This window comes from Odocoileus virginianus, chromosome 5, assembly GCF_023699985.2.
Source record: "Odocoileus virginianus isolate 20LAN1187 ecotype Illinois chromosome 5, Ovbor_1.2, whole genome shotgun sequence".
Taxonomy (NCBI): Eukaryota; Metazoa; Chordata; class Mammalia; order Artiodactyla; family Cervidae; genus Odocoileus; species Odocoileus virginianus.
Genome location: NC_069678.1, coordinates 23,311,312 through 23,331,094, shown reverse-complemented (window position 1 = coordinate 23,331,094; position 19,783 = coordinate 23,311,312). Strand labels below are relative to the sequence as shown.

At 40.0% G+C, this 19,783-nt stretch overlaps 1 protein-coding gene across 2 annotated transcripts in view; it reads left to right on the top strand.

The window, feature by feature from the left end:
- TMCO1 (transmembrane and coiled-coil domains 1) overlaps positions 1-19,783 on the top strand; it is a 66,126-nt gene that overhangs the window by 496 nt on the left and 45,847 nt on the right. For both annotated transcript variants that reach the window (XM_070467714.1, XM_020904610.2), the window contains exons 2-3: positions 119-196; positions 11,412-11,471. In XM_070467714.1, coding sequence (XP_070323815.1) covers positions 119-196; positions 11,412-11,471 — 138 coding nt within the window. The remainder of the gene's footprint in view (positions 1-118; positions 197-11,411; positions 11,472-19,783) is intronic.

The window sequence follows — 19,783 nt, the reverse complement described above, 5'->3', positions numbered from 1 at the left end:
ACTAGTGAATATAAAGCAAAAAGTCGAAATCCACTCTTACCTAACAGTAGCCAATAATAAGGGTTATTGTGACGATTCCAAACATTTCTCTGTTAGCATGCTGCTTTTAATATTTCAGGTATAACTTGGGTCCTGGTTTACAGGACAGACAAATACAAGAGACTGAAGGCCGAAGTGGAAAAACAGAGTAAAAAATGTAAGTATACCAACATCCTTTAGAAACAAGTCAGGTTTACTGAAGTGCGTGTTCACAGTATCTTAGGAGCACCAACTGTTATAAAATTTTATAAGAATACAAAGGTGAATCCGACTTGAAGTCTGTTTAGAAATATAAGACTTTTATGCAAAATATGTACTGCAAACCTCAGCAGAGCGAGTCACGGGAGCGGTACTTGTTATGTGTTGTGGTAGTTTTAAAGAAGATATCCCGTTCAGTTGTGAGGGGCCACGGAAGCCTTTGTGATGCAGATAGCCTTGGAGTCCTTGGGTAGTTTGAATTTGGACAGAGGATGAGATGGGGAAGGATTCCAGGCAAAGAAGATAGCATATGTGCAAAAAATGTGGAAATTGTAACAAGTAAGATGTGTTTGGAGAACATCAGGTCATTATGATTGGTGTCAAGGTTAAATGGTGTCTTTAGGGATAAGCCCAATTTTCAGTTGGGTCTGATGGTTGAAGGAATATTTGATAAAAGGGTTAAGAGCAAGTCGAATTGTTTTTGAAATAAGACAGGAATTCCACAGGATACAGCTGAGGGAGCTGCTAGAGGTATAATGTGGATGGTTCCGTATAGGCTTGGTCTGATTTTCAGTCTTCTGTCTTATAAAGATTAACTTTCACATCTTTCAGTATTCCATAACTTTTCTGTATGTATTCATAGGAGTTTGAAGTCTTCTTTCTTACAACATGCCATTTCTGATATTCACATAGCAACCATTTGTGTAAATATTGTTGTAGAAATATTTTTCTCCCTTCCTAAAAAAGGAGGTTGAGACTCAGAAAGGTTAAATGACATGTTAATGTATCAGACAAACAAAGAATTAGAAAGCAAACCCAGACCTTTCAAATTACAGTTTACAGTTCCTTCACTTATTCAGTGTTGATAATGTACCTCAACATATTTAAAGCCAAACTCATTGTCTTCACCTTCACACATGTGATCCTTTCTTAGGATTTCTGTATTTGGAGAATGGTACTTCCTTGCTTCCAATGGTACAAGCCAGAAACTTTGCTATACTTTCTTCATTTGGCTTTCAGGACACCACTTTCTTGGTTTTGCTTTTGTTGATTGGTCATTCTTTTGAAGTTTCCTTGTTGGTTCCTCTTCTTGACCTCTTACTGGGAGTGACCCAATTTTTTTTTTCCTCTATACTTTTTTTTTTTTTTTAATTGAAGGATAATTGCTTTACAGAATTTTGTTGCTTTCTGTCAAACATCAACATGAATCAGCCATAAGTATACATATATCCCCTCCTGCCCCATCCCACCCCATCCCACCCCTCTAGGTTGATATGAGCTCCTGTTTGAGTTTCCTGAGCCATACAGCAAATTCCCAGTGGCTATCTATTTTACATATGGTAATGTAAGTTTCCCTGTTATTCTTTCCACATATCTCACCCTCTCCTCTCCTCTCCCCGTGTCCATAAGTCTGTACTCTGTGTCTGTTTCTCCATTAGTGGTCCCTCAAGCGTGTCTGACTCTTTCTGACCCCATGGACTGTAACCCACCATACTCCTCTGTCCATGGGATTTTTCCAGGCAAGAATACTGGAGTGGGTTGCCATTTCCTTCTCAAGAGGATCTTCCTGACCCAGGTATTGAACTCTGGTCTTCCACATTGTGGGCAGATTCTTTACTATCTGAGCCACCAGTTGCTGCCCTGTAAAAAAGTTTTTCAGTACCATTCTCCTAGATTCTATGTATATGTGTTAGAATATGATATTTATCTTTCTCTTTCTGACTCACTTCATTCTGTATACTAGGTTCTAGTTTCATCCACCTCATCAGAACTGACTCAAATGCATTCCTTTTTATGGCTGAGTAATACTCCATTGTGTGTATGTACCACGACTTCTGTACTGATTCTTTTTTTTTTTAATTTATTTATTTTAATGGGAGGCTAATTACAATATTGTAGTGGTTTTTGCCATACATTGACATGAAATCGGCGATGGGTGTACATGTGTCCCCCATCCTGAACCCTCCTCCCACCTCCCTCCCCATCCCATCCCTCAGGGTTGTCCCTGAGCACCCTGAGCACCCCGTCTCATGTTTTGAACCTGGACTGGCGATCTGTTTCACATAAGGTAATATACATGTTTCAGTGCTGTTCTCTCAACTCATCCCACCCTCACCTTCTCCCACAGAGCCCAAAAGTCTGTCTATTTTGCTGTCTTGCATATAGGGTCATTGTTACCATCTTTCTAAATTCCATATATATGTGTTAATATGCTGTATTGGTTTTTTCCTTTCTGACTTCCTTCACTCTATATAATAAGCTCCAGTCTCATCCACCTCATTAAGAACTGATTCAAATGTGTTCTTTTTAATAGCTGAGTAATATTCCATTGTGTATATGTACCACACCTTTCTTATCCATTCATCTGCCAGTGGACATCTAGGTTGCTTCCATGTCCTAGCTGTTGTAAACAGTGCTGTGATAAATGTTGGGGTACGTGTGTCTCATTCAATTCTGGCTTGCTTGGTGTGTATGCCCAGCAGTGGGATTGCTGGGTTGTCTAGTCAAGGCTATGGTTTTTCCAGTGGTCATGTATGGATGTGAGAGTTGGACTATAAAGAAAGCTGAGCGCCGAAGAATTGATGCTTTTGAACTGTGGTGTTGGAGAAGACTCTTGAGAGTCCCTTGGACTGCAAGAAGATCCAACCAGTCCATCCTAAAGGAAATCAGTCCTGAGTGTTCATTGGAAGGACTGATGTTGAAGCTGAAACTCCAATACTTTGGCCACCTTATGCGAAGAGCTGGCTCATTTGAAAAGACCCTGATGTTGGGAAAGATTGAAGGCGGGAGGAGAAGGGGACGACAGAGGATGAGATGGTTGGATGGCATCTCCAACTCAATGGACATGAGTTTGGGTAGATTCCGGGAGTTGGTGGTGGACAGGGAGGCCTGGCGTGCTGCAATTCATGGGGTCACAAAGAGTCGGACACGACTGAGCAACTGAACTGAACTGATGGCAGTTCTCTTTCTAGTTTTTAAGGAATCTCCACACTGTTCTCCATAGTGGCTGTACTAGTTTGCATTCCCACCAACAGTGTTAGGGGGTTCCATTTTCTCTGCACCCTCTCCAGATTTATCGTTTGTAGACTTTTTGATAGCAGCCATTCTGACCAGCATGTGTACTCTTTTAATAAACTCACTTATGTGCTCTATTTGCCATTGACCTCCAGATGTATGTCCTTAGTCTTTTATCCTTAATGCAAGATTCAGATATCCAATCATCAACTTATTAATTCTACTGGAAGGTCTAATAATCATCTCAAACCTAACCTGTCCAAATTGAACTCTTGTTCCTCACTTCTAAGCCTATTATGTATGTAACCTTCACAATCTTGGTCAGTGGTAACACTGTCCCTCCAGGTGTTCAGGACATAATCCTTCTGTTGTTATCTTTAATTTTTCTCTCACAGCCACATCCAGTACTGTTGGCCTGCCTTCAGATATATCCACAGTCTGACCACTTTACATCATCTCCACTGCTGACTACCAGAGTCTAAGCTGCCATCATTCTTTGCAGAATTATTATAATAGCCTCAAACAAATGTTCCTGTTTCCCTGTAGTCTATTCTCAAGAGAGCAACCAGAATAATCCTTTTTTATAGAATATCAGTTCATGTCCCTCCTCTACTCATAACTCTGTGATGGTGTCCGATTTCACTCAGAGGAAAAAACCACCAAGTTTTTAGAGGTCCCAAGTTACAGCTCTGAGCTTCTTTCCCTCTCACTCACTGTGCTCCACCCTCACTGACCAGTTGCTGTTCCTCACTGCACGTCAGCCTCACTGCTATGTCAAGACGTTTCTAATGGCTGTGCCCAGTACCTAGGATGTTCTTCCCTGTCAAATCTGCTTACCTAACCCTCATGCGTGCTTAGTCGCTGAGTCATGTCCAACTCTTAGCAACCCCATGGACTGCAGCCCGCCAGGCTCCTCTGTCCATGGGGTTCTCCAGGCAAGAATACTGGAGTGGGTTGCCATGCCCTCCTCCAGGGGATCTTCCCAACCCAGGGATTGAACCCAGGTCTTCCACATTGCAGGTGGATTCTTTACCAGCTGAGCCACCAGGGAAACCCAAGAATACTGGAGTGGGTAGCCTATCCCCTCTCCAGGGGATCATCCTGACCCAGGAATTGAACTGGAGTCTTCTGCATTGCAGGCAGATTCTTTGCCAGCTGAGGTTCCAGGGAAGCCTATATCTTCATATCTTCTTTAAATCTTTGTAGCTCACCTCAGCGAGTCTTGACTTGGGTGCCCCATTTGAAACCGCTCTACCACTGCTGCTCCTTACCTCCTTTATCCTCCGTTTTGCTTTGAGCCATCTGCTAGAATGACACTTCACTGGAGCAGGATGCTTTTTTGTTTGTTTGTTTTTAATCATTTTTGTGTACTGATTTATCCTATACACTTAGAACAGTGGTTGGCACATGCTCAGTGTCTAATAAATATTTGTTGGTTCAGATACTTTCTTCTGTCACACTGTATGTGCAGTCCATTGTCAAGACCTGATACTTTATTGTCCTCCTGAATTGTTTTCAGTCTTTCCACATCTCTTCATTTCCACCACCATCACCCAGTCTAGATTTCTATCAAGTTTCATTTAGTCTACTGTGACAGCCTCCTCATTACCTGCTGCTGCTCAAATGTCCTCCATACAGAAACACCTGGAGTAATTTTTCAAAACACAAATATGATTATGTTACTTTTCCTTCTTAAAACACTCATTTTTTCCCATTCCTTTGAGGACAAAGGTGTGGCCTGCAAAGTCCAGCGTGGTCATATGCCTCCCTGTCTCCTCTCTGACCACATCTGTGTCATGTTTTCCCTACTCTTCCTCTAGCCATCGTCTGAACTAAGTTTGCTTTTTCCTGCTATGCAGTTGGGCTTTTTTTTTTTTTTTTTTTTTAGTTGGAGGCTATTACTTTACATCATTACAGTAGTTTTTGTTATACATTGAAATGAATTAGCCATGGATTTACATGTATTCCCCATCCCAGTCCCCCCTCCCTGCAGTTGGGCTTTTGTACTACTTTTTCCTTTGGGATAATTTTCCTTTCTCATTTTGTATAATGAACTTCTGCTCATTCTTCAGATCTCAAAGCCTTACTTAGTCTCCCCTATCATGATTCCTAATTTATACAGCTGCTTCTCCTTAGAGAACTTGTCATAATTATAATTTTATCTGTGTATGATTATTATTGTTTGAATAATGTCCTCTCCCCAACTAAACTTATAATTTCTATGAGAGCAAAGGCCATTGTATCTCTAGTACTTACCACAGTGCCTGACATAGATTTGATACTGATAGCTTACGGTGAACAATGTTGGATTTGTGATCTCTGAAGAAGATTTAGCTTCGGGACCAGGGACCAGGCTTGATCACTGAAGAGCTTTTGTGTAGGAGTTTTATTAAAGTATAAAAGGGACAGAGAAAGCTTCTGATACAGACATCAGAAGGGGGTTGGAGAGTGCCCCCACTCACTACTAGCCTTATCAAGGCCTTCTATACTTCTACCAGACCCACTCCTACAACATACATCTTAAATTAACAAGATTAGATCTAACAATAGAAAGGTCTTACAAGACCCACTCCTACAATATACATCTTAAGATAACAAGGTTAGTCAGAAGGTTCTTGTTAAGGAGAAACATGTCCTCATTGTTATATTGACTAAGACAAAGCAGTGTAGAAAAAAATGTTTGCCCTTTTCTCCTCCTTGAGAACCCCGGGCCTCTTCCTCCTTGAGGGCCCCAGACTCCTTATCAACCTACCTCAAGGATTAGCTCTCTCAATGCTTGATAAAAGTGTTGAATATATTAAAGAATAAACTAATTCTGTAACAACACCACATTTCTTTGTGAGAAATTGTTCTGCTCTGATCATAAACTAGTTAGCCAGCATGTAGCAGCATTCGTAGACAAATTTCTTCATATCATATGTATCATGGAGTAGTCTTATGAAATATAAAACACATTTAACTTTGAATTTGTTTAGATCTATATTCTCATACCTTAAATACTTATATGAATATGAATTTACTCTATAGATTTTGGGCTTCCTTAGTGTCCACAATTAATTGCCTTGTTTATAGTAGTTATCTGTAGTATAAACATTGTCTCCTTCACCTGACACCTAAATTCAAAGTAGTATAGTTGCCAGGCAAAGCTTCCATAGTTGTATTTTTTAGTGTAATTGACTGATGTTCTTTCTTTGAAGATAAGTATAAGGTAGATTGACAGTGATTCGAAAGTCTCTTGGTATTTTTTTATGGTCTTGTGTCCTCTACTTTATAAAAACTCAGTGAGCATGCACAGACATAGAAAACAAATATATAAAAAAAAAAAAAGCAAAAATTATAGTTACCAAAGAGGAAGGGTAGGGGAGAAGTAAATGAAGAGACTGGGATTAGAAGTTTACATAAAATAGATAAACAACAAGGTCCTAGTGTTTTGCACAGGAAACTGTTCAATATCTTGTAGTAAACTGTAATGGAAAAGAATCTGAAAAAGAACTGAATCACTTTGCTGTATACCAGAAATTCAGACAGAAATGTAAATCAACTATACTTCAATTTAAAAAAAAAAACACAAAAATTCAGTGAGCATGTATTATTTTCATTCATACGATCAGTTGAAACTTATGATTGCTTGCTCTATATGGTTTACCATGATGAGTGCAGTATACAATGAAGGGGCATAGATACTGTTTTCTAGATATTCATAACAGGAAGAAATAAGATAAATTCCCTCTTAGAGCAAATGTCTTAATTGCAAACATAAGCCCTTCTGACATTCTGTGTTCAAAATTTGGTACGGATCAAGGCAAGAAAAGTTTGTAGAGACCAAATTTAGAGATGGCCCAGGTATAGAACTTGTACATAACTATGATTGGCGTGTTATAGGATCTGATAGAAAAGGTAGACAACATGCATGAACAGATGGAGATATTCAGGAGATGGAAACTCTAAGAAAGAATCACATGGAAATGGCAGAAATAAAAACATATTCCAGTAGTCATGTATGGATGTGAGAGTTGGACCATAAAAAAGCTTTATGATTGACAAAAGAATTGATACTTTTGAAATGTGAATGTTGGAGAAGACTCTTGAGAGTCCCTTGGACTGCAAGCAGATCAAACCAGTCAGTCCTAAAGGAAATCAGTCCTGAATATTCATTGGAAGGACTGATGCTGAAGTTGGCCACCTGATTCAAAGAGCTGACTCACTGGAAAAGACCTTGATGCTAGGAAAGATTGAAGGCAGGAGGAGAAGGGGATGACAGAGGATGAGATAGTAGGATGGCATCACCAACTCGATGGACATGAGTTTGAGTTGATGGACAGGGAGGCCTGGCGTGCTGCAGTCTATGAGGTCACAAAGAGTTGGACACAACTGAGTGATTGGATTGAACTGGACATAAAGGATCCTTTGAGAAAATTATCAGATATGCAAGGTCTTAAAATTTCTTATCTCAGCAACTATTGGAAAATACACCACATCAAAACAAATGAGTAAACCAAAAAAAGAAAATATGAACTCCAGGAAATAGAAGCACCAGCACAGGATTCCGGTAAGGGGGATCCCCTGACAGTGGTGAAGGCAGATTTAGATCTGACATGCCTAAGAATGTCAGCTTTGCACCATGCTGAGCTTGTAAGAAGATGCTAGGAGAAACTTCTTCAGAAAAACTTATACTTCCTGATGATCTGATTTTATATTGGAAAGATGCAGACAGCTAGCCAAGAATTTGGGGCTGAATTAGTGATAAGTATGGAGACAACCCAGAGAAGGCAATGGCACCCCGCTCCAGTACTCTTGCCTGGAAAATCCCATGGACGGAGGAGCCTGGTAGGCTGCAGTCCATGGGGTCACTAAGAGTTGGACTGAGCGACTTCACTTTCACTTTTTACTTTCACGCATTGAAGAAGGAAATGGCAACCCACTCCAATGTTCTTGCCTGGAGAATCCCAGGGACAGGGGAGCCTTGTGGGCTGCGTCTCTGGGGTCGCACAGAGTCGGACACGACTGAAGCGACTTAGCAGCAGCAGGAGCAGCATGGAGACAACCAAACAAATTTTAAAATGACGTAAATCTGGGAAAAACTTGCAGGAAGGAAAGAATCGTCATAGTTTACTGTGTAAATCACCTGTGAACAGTATTTTCACAGTCCTAATTTTGTAAATGTTAAACTCACATTTAACCAAAATTACAACTATGATAATGGGTTTTATGATATTTCAAGACATAGAGGTTAAAGCACACACACACACACACACACACACACACAGACACAACTTTATGGGAGTTCCCCCTGCTGTGGCCCAGGTTCAGCCCCTGGTTGGGGAACCGACCTGCTGCATGGCTCTGCCAAAAAAAAAGGGGGTAAACACCAAAACAGTCAGCTGAAAGAGGTAAAAGTGGTTTTTCTTTTAAATGAAGGAAATGGAGAGGTGCGGGGCAATCGGCAGAACTTTGCTTATCTTAAAAACTGCAGGATGACTGACTCTTTAAATGAGTGTTTTGCTGTGGTATTTTAAAAATGTTTTTCATTGACAACTCTCGTTGGATGATCACCAACTTATGGACTGTTAAAATACTTACTATGTGATATTTCAAACTTAAATAAAAATCTAATCTATTCATAGCTTTGTTGGTGGTGGTGTTGATTTAGTCACTAAGTCATGTCCGACTCTTTGTGATCCCATTGACTGTGGCCTGCCAGTTTCCTCTGTCCATGGGATTTTCCCAGCCAAGAATACTGGTTGGGTTGATGATTTCTTCTCCAGGGGATCTTCCTGACCCAGGGATCTGATTCATGTCTCCTGCATCGGCAGGCCAATTCTTTACAGCTGAGCCACCAGGGAAGCCCATTTAGAACTTTAGCCAAACAAAAATCCTTTACAAGTATATAAGTAGGCAGCCACTGTTGAAAAGTAGAAATTTTCTATCTGTTGAGATAGTTTTGAATCAATTAATCCATTTTGGACTTTGAAAGCTCAAAATGAATTTAAGATGACTAAGTGTATTTTCACACATTTCAAACAAACAAATCAATAGTAATAAACCAAACCGAAGGGAGGGCTTGCTATTTCATTTGCTCTTTTTCTGTAATAAAGTGGTTTTACATTTTGAGCACAGACTCAAAATATAAAAGAATAAAATGATTAAAATATCAAAAAAAAAGTTTGTTGCGCTTTTGAGGAATATGAAGAAATATAAATAGATTTGAATCACAGATTCAGATCTCATCTTGTGCAGATCTGATCTTAGGCATTATTTGGAGAATACTGATGTTATCTAGAAAGCTATGCTACTGTGGTGGACATCTTTGTTGAAAGATGCTTTCTTAAAGGTACCAAGTTGTTTGATGCAGGTGGTCTCTAGATGAGTGTGCTCTAAATGTCAGTCAGTCTTTTCTCATTGTTTTACTTTTATAATATAGACTAATGAAAGAACACTTCAATAAATGAGAAAGATTAAAGTACTATATGTAACTGGATTCTTATAACAAAATTATTTGAGAACATTTATTAAGTACAAATTACTGTAAAGTATTAAGTGTTTCCTTGGTTTACAGTGAAACATGGTGAAAAGCTTTTAGAGTAATGTAAAAACTGTTTGACAACTCTGGAATTTAGAATTCAGAACCAGGTCATAGGCAAAAATATGTTTCATAGTAGACATCTTTTATTTTTGTCATCTCTGATATCACCATTTCTTAGAGTTTCTTTGTGACTTTGTGAAGTTAAAAAAAGCATTGTATTATCCCTGGAAAAGATTTATCTAGTCTTAATCCATTGTGCTAGAAGATCAGGTTAATGTTCATAGTATCATCTTACGTTTCTATTTTCTAGTTTTCTGATTTTTTCCCCCAGTTTTATGCAGCCATGGTTAAATGCCAAGTAGTTGTATTATAGTCCTTCTCGGGTGGGGAGAAATATTTTTTGATTTTGTAAGATCTTGCAGAATTTGACTCTTTCCTTTTATGATCTCACACTAGGAGTTCATTCTCCCCCCCCCCACCCTCCCCGCCGTGTATGTCATCTTTTATCTTTTTATCTACCTGGAACAGTGCCTATCACTTAGACACCCAATGTATATATTTACACACACACTTAGATTTTATTTTAGTCAGAATTTTACCATTTTATTTGTAATTGTGGAGTTAAATTGAATTTTACATCTTTGATAAAGGAATAACAGCAATTTTGCTTTTAAAATTTAAGCAGCATACTTAATATAGTAAGGGTAAGCTTCCTACCTGCAATTCTCTTTAATGCAACTTTTAGAAATAATACATATACTGTACCATGTGCTAATAAAGGAAGTGTACTAAGATAATATAAAAAGCAAAGAATGTAAATAAAGGTAATTTTTCCTGTATATATTGCTAGTCCATTCATAGGTGGTTCTTCTCCAGGGAATCTTCCTGACCCAGGGATGGAACCTGAGTCTCCTGCATTGCAGGCGAATTCATTACCATCTGAGCCTAGGGAAGCTCCGTAGGTGATTAAAGATAGTAAACATGAAATATAAATATGTTACATCGTTCTTCTTCCAAAACTCACTCTTACTCTATTGTCCTCTTAGTTGAAAAGTCTCAGGAAATGTTCATCTTAGCTGTTTTGACTCCTGATCTTCCTACCCTGTGCATTCTATACTGTGATTGTTATTTGATTATGTGCCCTCGCTAGATTGCTCTTTAGATGGCAAGGATCATGTTTATCTTTTTATCTGCCTAGAATGGTGCCTATTACTTTGGCAGACAATAACAGAATGAATGAATGAATGCCCATTTTCTATAGTGAATTTGAGACTGGAACTACAGTTAATCACCTGAGGAAGCAGAATTTTAAATTATGCTTAGATTCTGCGTGAGGCAGTCCCAGCTAATGACCTGAAAATCGTCTCAGTTTTGATTATGACTTTGTCTTTTTGAAGTCTCTTTTGGGTGTTTGATTAATGATGCTTACAATATTGCTGTTTCATTCTCAGAATAGTGTGTCTACCTTTTACTGTCAGTAGGTGTGGGGACACACCAGTTAACTTAATCATGACCACCATCAAAGCCAATGTGTGACTTTCTTGTAAGCTTCTTTCATTGGTTCAGCTGTGATAAAATATAGTCTTTGTTTCTTGAGTGTAATGCATAATTTTTTATTATGTCACTATGTTTACAGTGGAAAAGAAGAAGGAAACAATAACAGAGTCAGCTGGTCGACAACAAAAAAAGAAAATTGGTAAGATGAGTTATTGCTATATACAATATTAAGGTTTTCTTGGAAAAATAAATTCTCAGATAATGAAAATAAAAGACAATTTTTTTGTTTTTTTAACAAAGTGTTTGGCTGTGCTGGTTCTTTGTTGCTGCACAGGCCTTTCTCTAGTTGCAGCAAGCAAGGGCAGGGATTCCTCTCTAGTTGCTGTATGTGGGCCTCTCATTGTGGTGGTTTCTCTTGTTGTGAAGCACGGGCTCTAGGGCATGTGGGCTTTTTTTTTTAAATAAAGTTTTCAATAGTGATAACTCATGTTTATATAGTTCTACAGTCTACAATAGCACTTGGGTACATTATCTTGCATGCATGTGTGCTAAGTCACTTAAGTCATGTCCAACTCTGTGTGACCCTGTGGACTGCAGCCTGCCAACCTCCTCTGTCCAAGGGATTCTCCAAGCAAGAATACTGGAGTGGATTGCTATGCCTTCCTTCGGGGAATCTTGTCTAACCTGCATTGGCAGTCAGGTTCTTTACTGCTAGCGCCACCTGGGAAGCCCTGTACATTATCTTACTTGATTCTTTCTACCATATCGTAGAACAGTTCAAGCACTTGCTTATTTTTGCTTTTAGCTTTGAAATTTCAATTTAGGAAAATAATGTTGACAGTCATGGCTTTTGAACTTGGCTGAAGATTCTTGGCATAGTTTGTAAAAGTGTTTTGTTTTCTTATCTGAGATGATTATTTCCAGTTAAGTCTGAGTTATGTGTGCTTATTGTTGCCATGACTTCCTTACTGAGAATTGACTGGTGATGGAAGCCCACCAACACGTAGGAAGTTTTCTGCTGAATAATTATACCTACTCTGCAAAATAATTGGTTTTAGTTTTTCAGTGTAATTTGACTTTAATTACAGAATGTAATTCTGTTCCAAAAAGACAATTTATAAATGGCTATGTATAATTTGTATTTGTACTTTATATGCTTGCTGATTCTAAGATCAGGAAAAAATTGTTGTGAAATTGTGTATTTGGATCAAAAAGTATGACTTTATACCTGGATCATTGGTGTTAAATCCTGGAAGATTACTCTACCAGGCTTGACTATACCAGTGTCCTTTACTAGTTATTGTTGTTGTTTAATCACTAAGTTGAGTCTGATTCTGCAACTGCACAGACTATAGCCTGCTAGGCTTTTCTGTCCATGGGATTTCCCAGGCAAGAATACTGGAGTGGGTTGCCATTTCCTTCTCTGGGATCTTCCCAACCCAGGGATCGAACTTGCCATCTCCTGCTTTAGAAGACAGATTCTTTACCACTGAGCCACCAGGGAAGCCCAGTTGCCTGTTCTGGTTAAAGCTTCTCAACTTAGTGCAGGGATATTAGATGTGCTCTTAATGCCCTGATCACTCGGCTCCGTGGCAAGGCGCTGCTGCACACCCCTCTGAGTGGGTGTGCCAGTGCTGTTCTGTATGCCAGCCACTCTGGTGGGCCCTGAAGCAGCAAAGTAGGAGAGGAGTTCTGTCTTTTAAGAGATCTAAACAGGGAAACGAATCAGTGCAGTGTAATAGATATTTTTTAGAGATACATTCTAACTGCCATAAAAGTAAAGAGAAAGGATATTCGAACCAATCTAGGGGATCAGGTTTTCTTGGAGATAATGCTTTAAGTTGAATCTCAAAGCTTTAGTGTGTATTAATTAAGTAAAAATATAAATAAATAAAATACTGGTCAGTTGGACCATCGGCAAAACCCTGAAGTAAGCCTTTACATATTTTTTAACTCTTTTGCCAATGGTATGTGGTAGTGAACAGTGTTACTTCATTTTTAGTGATGAGAAAATTGAGGCTTAAGTAACTTGCTCTTGGTCATTCTGTGGTATGGTGCAATTAAGTCAGTGGTAGAGAAGAGATTTAAACCTGTACATTCATAACTTTAGAATCCACATTTTTAAGTCCTGTATATTCTTGGCAGGATAGGCATATGCAAAAGCATAGAGCAGTCAAATAGCAAGGTATATACCTGGAACTATAAATAGTATACTGTAACAAATAAAAAAAGGTATGTGTAACATATAAGCAGACAAGCCTAGAGAAATGAGTAGTGCCTAGTCCATAAAGGTCCTTATAAATTAAACTAAGGTAAGGAGGTTAACATATGTAGAAAGGAATTTAAACAGAGGTTTGAAATCACATTTTAAGGAAGACAAATCTGGCAATATTTGAAGCGTAAACCAGACAGGGGATCATTCTGGAGGTAGGGAAGTTGTGAGATTTATCAAGTATCCTTGGCATATAAATAGCATAGCAAGAACCTGAACTTCGGCAGGGGTACTGGGACTGGAGTAGGTGGTACATATTCAAAGGATTTAAGCAAGGAGATGTAACACAACTTGATGACCTTTTAGATGTAAGGTATGTAGAGAAGAATGAGTCTGGGAAGAAGCCTGGATTTCTGAGTAGAACAAGAAATATTGGAAGAGCAGCGATTGGGATAAGGAAGAAGAGAGGCTGATCTCAGTTTGGATGTGCTGGATTTGTCATGCCTGTGTGACAGTAGGGTGGAAATATTTGGTACACCGTTGGGTGTATGGTTTGGAGCTGACAGAGAGGTAAAGGCTACGAATGGAGTTTCTTTACTATTTTTAAAAGTTGATTCAGTTTTTGTCTGTGCTGGGCCTTCATTGCTATTGAAGGGCTTTCTCTAGTTGCAGCAGACACGGGCTCCTCTTCATTGCGGTGTGCAGGCTTCTCGTGGAGGTGATGCTCTTACCGCAGAGCACAGGCTCTAGGCACACAGACTTCAGTAGTCGCAGTGTGCAGGCTCAGTGCTCGTGGCTCGAGGGGCTCTGGAGTGTAGGCTCAGTCATTGTGCTGTATGCTCTGTGACATATGGGGGCTTCCTGGGCCAGGAATCGAACCCTGAACCCCTGTCCCCCACACTGGCTGGCAGGTTCCTAACCACTAGATCACCGGGCCTGTTATCGTTCAGTCACTAAATCATGTCTCACTCTTTGTGACCCTGTGGACTGCAGCATGCCATGCTTCCCTGTCCTTCAGTATCTCCTGGAGTTTGCTCAAACTCGTGTCCATTCAGTCACTGATACCATCCAACCATCTCATCCTCTGGACCGCCAGGGAAGCACCTACAAGTAGAGTTTAGAATCATGTGATTATAAATTGTAATTGGGTCCACAAACTAAATGAGATCACACAGTGAGGCCATATAAAGTAAGAAAGGCAAAAGGCTGAGGATGGAGAGAGTCCTGAAACATAAACATTCAAGGAGTAAGAAAAGAAGTGGAGCTCAAAAAAGCAATGCCAGAGCTGTTGGAAGAGAGTTGTGTCACAGAGGTTGAGGAGAGAATTTCAGGGGACAGGAAGGGTTAGAGGGCAGGTGTTAAATGTCTAAGAGGCAAAACAAAGGTATTAGTGATTTAGCAAGAATAATTTCAGCGGCATGGGATTTCCCTGCTGGTCCAATGATTAAGAATCTGCTTTCCAGTGTAGGAGGTGCGGGTTGGATCCCTGGTCTGATCAGGGAGCTAGGATCCTATGTGCCTTGGGACAACTAAGTCAACACATCACAACTAAGACCTAACTCAGCCAAATAAATATTTTTAAAAAGAGAATAGTTTCAGTGGCTTTATAGGGGACAGAAGCCATATTGTATAGATTAGGGGAATAATGCATGTCAGAAAGTAAAGACATTGAATATAGGCAGTTTATAGCTTTGTTATAAAGATAAGTAAGATATAAACATGGAAGGCATCCAATACTTTGGCCACCTGATGTGAAGAACCCTCTACTTGGAAAAGACCCTGATGCTGGGAAAGATTGAAGGCGGGAAGAGAAGGGGACAACAGAGGATGAGATGATTGGATGGCATCACCAATGCAATGGACATGAGTTTGAGTAGGCTTTGGGAGTTGGTGATGGACAGGGAAGCCTGGTGTGCTGCAGGTCACAAAGAGTGACTGGGGTCACAAGAGTGACCTGTGCTGGGGTCACAAAGAGTTAGACACGACTGAGTGACTGAACTGGCTGATCAGAAATCTTTAAATCTAAACTTGTATTATTTGGGCCTTTATAAAATTGCTTCAACTGTATTTTGCCTTGACATTGCACTTTAGCTATGTCATGAAAAACTCAGCCAGTTGCATTTATATTTTAGTAGTACTATGGACTGTTTATAGAGAACATTACATCACTTACATTAGATGGTATTCCTTTGACAAGAGATTATGGAAACTTTCTAGTGGTTTAAAACATCAAGACCAACAGTGATTGTCATAAATAATTGATGTACTTTTATCTTATTGACTCTGTGTTTGAACTGATGGTTTTTCCTCCTACTTTAAACCAGCTGCTAATAAGCATAGAGTCAGATTTGCTATCATCTCCAGCAGCTTTATGAGACCATTAAATGCATTTCTGTCGCTGACCCTATCTATCAATGTAGTTTTATTGTGTGACCCTTATCGTTCCTTTTCTCAGATTCCCCACATGGGCCTCTTTAAAAGCTGAATGTGTAGGGACTTGCCTGGTAGCCCAGGGGGCTGAGACTCTGCACCACAGACGCAGGGGCCTGGGGCTCAGCACTGGTCAGGGGCCTGGGTCCCACTCGCCACCTGCTGCAACTGAGAGATCCCCCACACTGCAGCTCAGGCCCAGCACAGCCAGGTAAATAACCGTGTATGTGTACTGGGCTTCCCAGGTGCCAGCTGTGGCAAAGAACCCACCTGCCAACACAGGAGACGCAAGAGACACAAGTTTGATCCCTGGGTCAGGAGATACCCTGGAGGAGGGAATGGCTACCCACTCCAGTATTCTTGTCTGGAGAATCCTGCAGTCAGAGGAGCCTGGTGGGTTACAGTCCATAGGGTCTCAAAGAGTTGGGCATGACTGAAGTGAGTTAGTATGCATCATACTCACACACACATAGTGATGAGGGGACTATAAAGAGTGATATTGCTGCTTTGGAAGAAGGGAGTTTTTAGTAAGAGGGGAAAAGGTCAGCAAATTCAGTGTTTCAGAGAAGCAAAATGTCATTGATATCACTTAGGTGACACTCTTAGATTGTGGTCTTAGAGCCATTAATTTGAAACTGAGCTGTCTGAAGACTGTATTTTTCATTCTTAATTTCAGGAGCAGATATTTTGGTTATTTTATGTTTCCCTCTCATAGAAGATAAACTACTTTTGATGTATTTTATTTAGCTCTTTGGCTATAGTAAGCTATCTAAAGTAATGAGGAATTTAAGGGTATATGTGATCAAGAACTCAGGAAAAGCTGAACTAACTGGTAACAGGAAGGCCGGAACTGTGTTAAAGCAATTCCTGCAGACAGAGCAAGCCCTGGGATAAGCCAGACATTGGGCTCACTATGAATTTATAGTACCTTTCTCTCTTCTGGTATGCAGTGCTTCCTAGCATTTAGTTTTTGCCTGCACCTGACTTTGGTTTGTATCCTACAGTTCTTTCTGTATAGCATTTCTCATACATGGTCTCTAGGCCACCCATAGCAGTTTTGCTTGAGATACTTGTTAAAGTGAAGGGTTCTGAGTCTTTGTTGTTACTCAGTTGTTCAGTTGTGTCCAGCTCTGCGACTCCGTGGACTGCAGCACGCCAGGCTTCCCTGGTGTTCACCATCTCCCAGAGCTTGCTCACACTCATGACTGAGTGTGACCCACTGAATCAGTGGTACCATCCAACCATCTCGTCCTTTGTCGTCCCCTTCTCCTCCTGCCTTCAGTCTTTTCCAGCATCAAGGTCTTTTCCAGTGAGTCGGCTCTTCACATCAGGTGGACAGAGTTTTGAGTCTGAGTCTTACTCCTAGGTTTTACTGAATCAAAAGTTCTAATCCAGTGTCTAAGACTGTATTGTCCAATTCTGCACCCTCTAGCTACTTTTGACTGTTTAGATTTTAAATTAATTGAAATTAAATGAAGTTGAAATTTTAGTTCCTCAATCACACTGGTCATATTTCATTGCTCAGTAGCTATATGTAGCTGTATTGATAGCACAGATATAAGATATTTTTATAATTGTAGAAAGTTCTTTAGAATAGTATTGCTTAAGGGATTGGTTAAAATTTTCCAAAGGAGGTGAATAAGAGCTGAGGCTTAAAAGTTGAGTTATAGGCTAGCCAGGAAAGGATTTGATGGGATAGGATGAAGTAGTCTAGGTATAAGTAAGGTAGCCAGTCATTCCAATTTGTTTAGCCCAAGGAGTTTCTTGGGATGTGAGATTTTCAGAGCTAAAACTGGAACAATCTAGGAAAGCTGGGACAATTGGTCACCCAAGGTAAAAGAAACTTTATGTACAAAGATGCTGAATCAAGAGAAAATCATCATGTGATATAAGAACATAAAACTTTATGGGAGTGGTCAGAACTGTGGCTTCAGAAGTAAATAGGAGCCAGATACAGGCCTTGCAAGTGATACTGAAACATCATCTTGGGACTTCTCTTTTGGCCCAGTTCCACTGGACTCTGCACTTCACTGCAGGAGGTAAGGGTTGATCCCCGGTCAGGAAACTAAGATCTCACACACTGCACGGCACCGCCAAAAAAAAGAGAAGGAAATAAATGTGATCTTACAGGGGTAAAAAGCCATGGAAGGGTTTTAAGGGGGCTAGCGTCATGATCTTGTTCAGGTTGCCTTTTCGGTAGGTCTGATACGCGTTTATATGGAACGTGAATTTGAGGAGACAAGTTTGGAGACAGTGAGGTCTGTTAGGAGGTTTGAAAGTAATATAGCTAAGAGATACTGGAAGCCCTAACTAAGGAAGTGATAGTAAGGGGGAGGGGAGGTGGTAGATTTCATAAGTATTTATGGGGTATAATTAATAGAACTGGGTGTTTGAAAATAGAGTAGGAAGTCAAAGATGTGCAGGTTTCTAACATAGATGCTTTTCTACACCTTTCTTTTCATGTCTCAGTGGCAGTCCTTTTCCACTTCTACTTGCTCTTTGCCTGTTTAACTTCTAGTCATCTCTTACCCCAGTTTTAAAATGTCTTATGTTAGAGAGCTGTTCAGTAGAAAACGAGATCTAGCCCTGGAGACACACCTTAGCTCCACCCCTTTTTGTTCATTTTCTTCCATATATCTTCACCTTCAACTCCTTCCTGCCTGTATCCTTTCCTCCATGGAGAACAAACTGGGTAGGAACTGTTTAAGATGAGGAGTCATGTATTCATCTCACCCATGTGTTGTTTGAAAACTTCAGTCCAGTCTGCAGTTCCTATAGGCCTGTTTTTCTTCCTTCCTTTCTTTTACCTGCCTGAACTTGCCAGCCCTCACACCACGTTAATATATTCCAATTGTATGTTTTTTATTTTATAGAGGTTTGTTTATATTTTTATTTCATAATATTCTTGTGAGGGTATGAATTGGTGTGTCTTTTGATCATTCTTTTTTCCCTAGTACCCAAAAAAGTACTTGGAATGTAGTAAGTAATCAATAAGTATTTCTTTAATCCTGGTGATAAAAGTACATAATGAAAGAAAGCAGTAGCATAGTATATATAGAGATCATTGGATTGGAGGTAGGGAAACTTGGATTCTAATCCTGGCTTTGCCGTAAAATGCCTATGTGAGCCCTGAGAAGTCACTTCTCCTTAGCTGGACCTCAGTTTCTTCATAGGCACAGCAATAAAGTCCATTAGTTTATGGAAAAGTCAGCAGTGGCCACAGGACTAGAAAAATTCAGTTTTTATTCCAGTCCCAAAGAAGGGCATTACTAAAGAATGTTCAAGCTACTGTTCAATTGCTCTCATTTCACATGCTAGCCAGATAATGCTGAAAAATCCTTCAAGGTATGCTTCAGCAGTACATGAACTGAGAACTCCTAGATGTACAAGCTGGATTTAGAAAAGGCAGAGGAACCAGCGATCATGTTGCCAACATCCATTGGATCATAGAAAAAGCAAGAGAATTCCAGCAAAACATCTACTTCTGCTTCATTGACTACATTAAAGACTCTTACTGTGTGGATCACAAAGCACTCTGGAAAATTCTCCAATAGACGGGAATGCCAGACCACCATACCTGTCTGTTGAGAAGCCTATATTCAGGACAAGAAGAAATAGTTAGAACTGAACATGGAACAACAGACTGGTTCAAAATTGGGAAGACCGTATATTGTCACCCTGCTTATTTAACTCATATGCAGAGTACATCCTGTGAAATGCCAGGCTGGATGACTCACAAGCTAGAATCAAGATTGCTGGGAGAAATATCAACGACCTCAGATATGCAGATGATACTACCCAAATGGCAGGAAACAAAGAGGAACTAAAGAGCCTCTTGATGGAGGTGAAAGAGGGGAGTGAAAAAGCAG